The sequence below is a fragment of the Penaeus chinensis genome, chromosome 31 (assembly GCF_019202785.1).
Source record: "Penaeus chinensis breed Huanghai No. 1 chromosome 31, ASM1920278v2, whole genome shotgun sequence".
In the NCBI taxonomy this organism is placed as follows: domain Eukaryota; kingdom Metazoa; phylum Arthropoda; class Malacostraca; order Decapoda; family Penaeidae; genus Penaeus; species Penaeus chinensis.
The window spans coordinates 34,477,005-34,479,367 of NC_061849.1; the positions used below are offsets into that span (position 1 = coordinate 34,477,005).

A 2,363-nucleotide genomic window follows, 5' to 3' on the forward strand; every position below is an offset into this window, starting at 1 on the left:
ATGATGAAAACACTGTTCCTTTTTCAAATGAAAAGCCAGATAAAAGTGATTTTGTTTGGTGAAGATACCATGGCCACCAATAAATATTTGCTTCATTTTCACAACATATTGTGAGAAGAAATTTCTTTAGAAGAAAATAAAACAAGCATCCTAATTGACAGACAGACTGACATGTAGATAAGATAACATGTAAATTGGTAGATCCAGTTACCATTAACATAAATAAAGCCATCTTTTCACTTCAGCAGGTAATGAAACAAAAGAAAGATAAGCAGAACTATTTAAAAGTCACAAAGACCATCCCTTCCTAAACTCCCAGCTAGCCAAACCCCCCCCCCCAAAAAAAAAAAAAAAAAAAAAAAAAAAAAAATAATAAAATAAATAAATAAATAAATCAGTTCAAAGGCCTGATCATCATGGTTGACGAGTTCAGGGAGTAGTAGAGACCTGTCCAAGACTTGTATATTATCCCTTGACCTAAAATGGTGTTATCTGCCCCAAGGTAAGGTCCGTTGAGGTTGGCAGAAAGACAGGCCACGTACCACCATCCGCCAGGGAAGCTGGTGGTTGGAAATAGATATTCTGAATTAGATAGAGCTCTGAATGGTGGATATTTATTGCTGAATGGTTGTGGTTGTGAAAGAAGTGCAAAGTTTTAAGGTATGGAACTTCAAACGGTGAAAGACTGATGGCAAAATTGTTACGATATGGAACAATGAAAGGTGAAAGATGTCAGTATGGGATACTGAGTGCTGAATGCATGTGGTAGAGATCAATCAAGGATGAATTAAGGACGTGCAAAGTTTTACAGCATGGTGCTACAGATGGTGAAAGACTGATCACAAAAATGTTACGGTATGCAGCTTTGGATGTTGAGTAACGGAAGTGTAGTTACAGTATGAAATGGTAAATGATGAATGAACTGAGTAATGAGTTGCAGCATTGGACAGAATACGATGAATGAATTCAATGAAATGCATTGCAGCATGGATCTAATAGAAATGAATGTCAGAGTACAAAACTGCAAATGGTGAGTTAAAATTGGTGTTATGATTTGAAACTTTGAATGATAAATGACTGAAGGGCAGTGTTACAATAGGAAACTATGAATAACTTAGATGAAAGTCCTTGTGATGATATATATAGTAACCATTGTAATGGCACTGTTATTATATGAATGCTTTGGGGGGGGAATGAGAATGAAAATAATGGGTTAATTTGCTACAACTATTTAAATTCCATAGTAATTAAAAACGATAATATTAAAAAAGATAATCAAGACAATAACATCATTTGCAGTAAAAGTTAAGCACCATGCAACAGCCATTTTCTTGATAAGTTCTCTATTATCATTGATCTGCTGGTTATTCTGAAACCTAATGAAGAGGATTAATAAGAGTGATGATGATAATAGTTGATAGTGATAATAACAAAGATAATGCTAAGAATAACAATAATGATGGTAGTCATAATGATGATAATAATAGGTAACCTTATCAAATGACAGTGACGATGGTGACGATAATGGTTACAATAAGATAACAACAATAATAACAATGCTTAAGTAAAATAGCTACAACAGTAATTATCAAGTTAATAACCTAAACAGGAACGTTATAAAAGGTAGATGCACTCTCAACTGAGGTAATTCTATACGCACATTATATCTGTAAAATAAAAAACAATCTTTCCGGAGTATGACATATTTCTGACATGGGACATACTACTGCTTAAGTTCTCCAAGGATTGCATATGGTCAAGGCAAAAATGTAAGCAGTAAAAGAAAAGGGTTCTATTTTCTCGCCAACCCCCCAAATCCCCTGCTTATTATGGTCGAGGACCTCAGCCCTCGCCTCCACTAATTTTGCATGGTCTTTTCTTTTCTTTCCTTTTCCTTCTCTTCTTCATCCCCGTCTTATGTCCAGTTATCCAAATGGTTAACTCATTTCTACTGGGAATAGTTCTTTATTAACCTTAGATATCTAGCACATTTGCTGATTTCAATCATTAGCAACTTTCTCGCCATCACTAGAACGAGCGACTATTAGGCTGAGTCCACTGGAATGCAAACTGTGACAAATTGCATGCAAAATAGAAGTCACAGTCATCTTTTTTTGCCTCTTATATCCACTCTCTAGACTCCAGGAATGACCTCCGCTTTTTATCCCAAGTCATTCAGCTTAGGCCTTTGATTCCATGAACCATGGAACTACAAACAACACTACAGCAAATTTTCCCGAGTGCATGGATGGAGTATGAGTTCATCATCATTTGGGAGCTAACGCCGGCAGGGGCGCATAGCCGCATCCACCCTTTGCTTCCACCTACGAGGGTCCCTCGTGGCGAGCCGCCAAACAGAGGCC

At 36.7% G+C, this 2,363-nt stretch overlaps 1 protein-coding gene across 1 annotated transcript in view; it reads right to left on the minus strand.

Moving 5' to 3' along the window:
• Positions 1-394: 394 nt before the first annotated feature.
• The window catches only part of LOC125042148 (ficolin-1-like), an 8,497-nt gene continuing 6,528 nt past the window's right edge, over positions 395-2,363 (minus strand). Inside the window, exon 5 of the mRNA XM_047637613.1 lies at positions 395-560. Within this exon, the coding sequence (XP_047493569.1) occupies positions 395-560 (166 nt within the window). The remainder of the gene's footprint in view (positions 561-2,363) is intronic.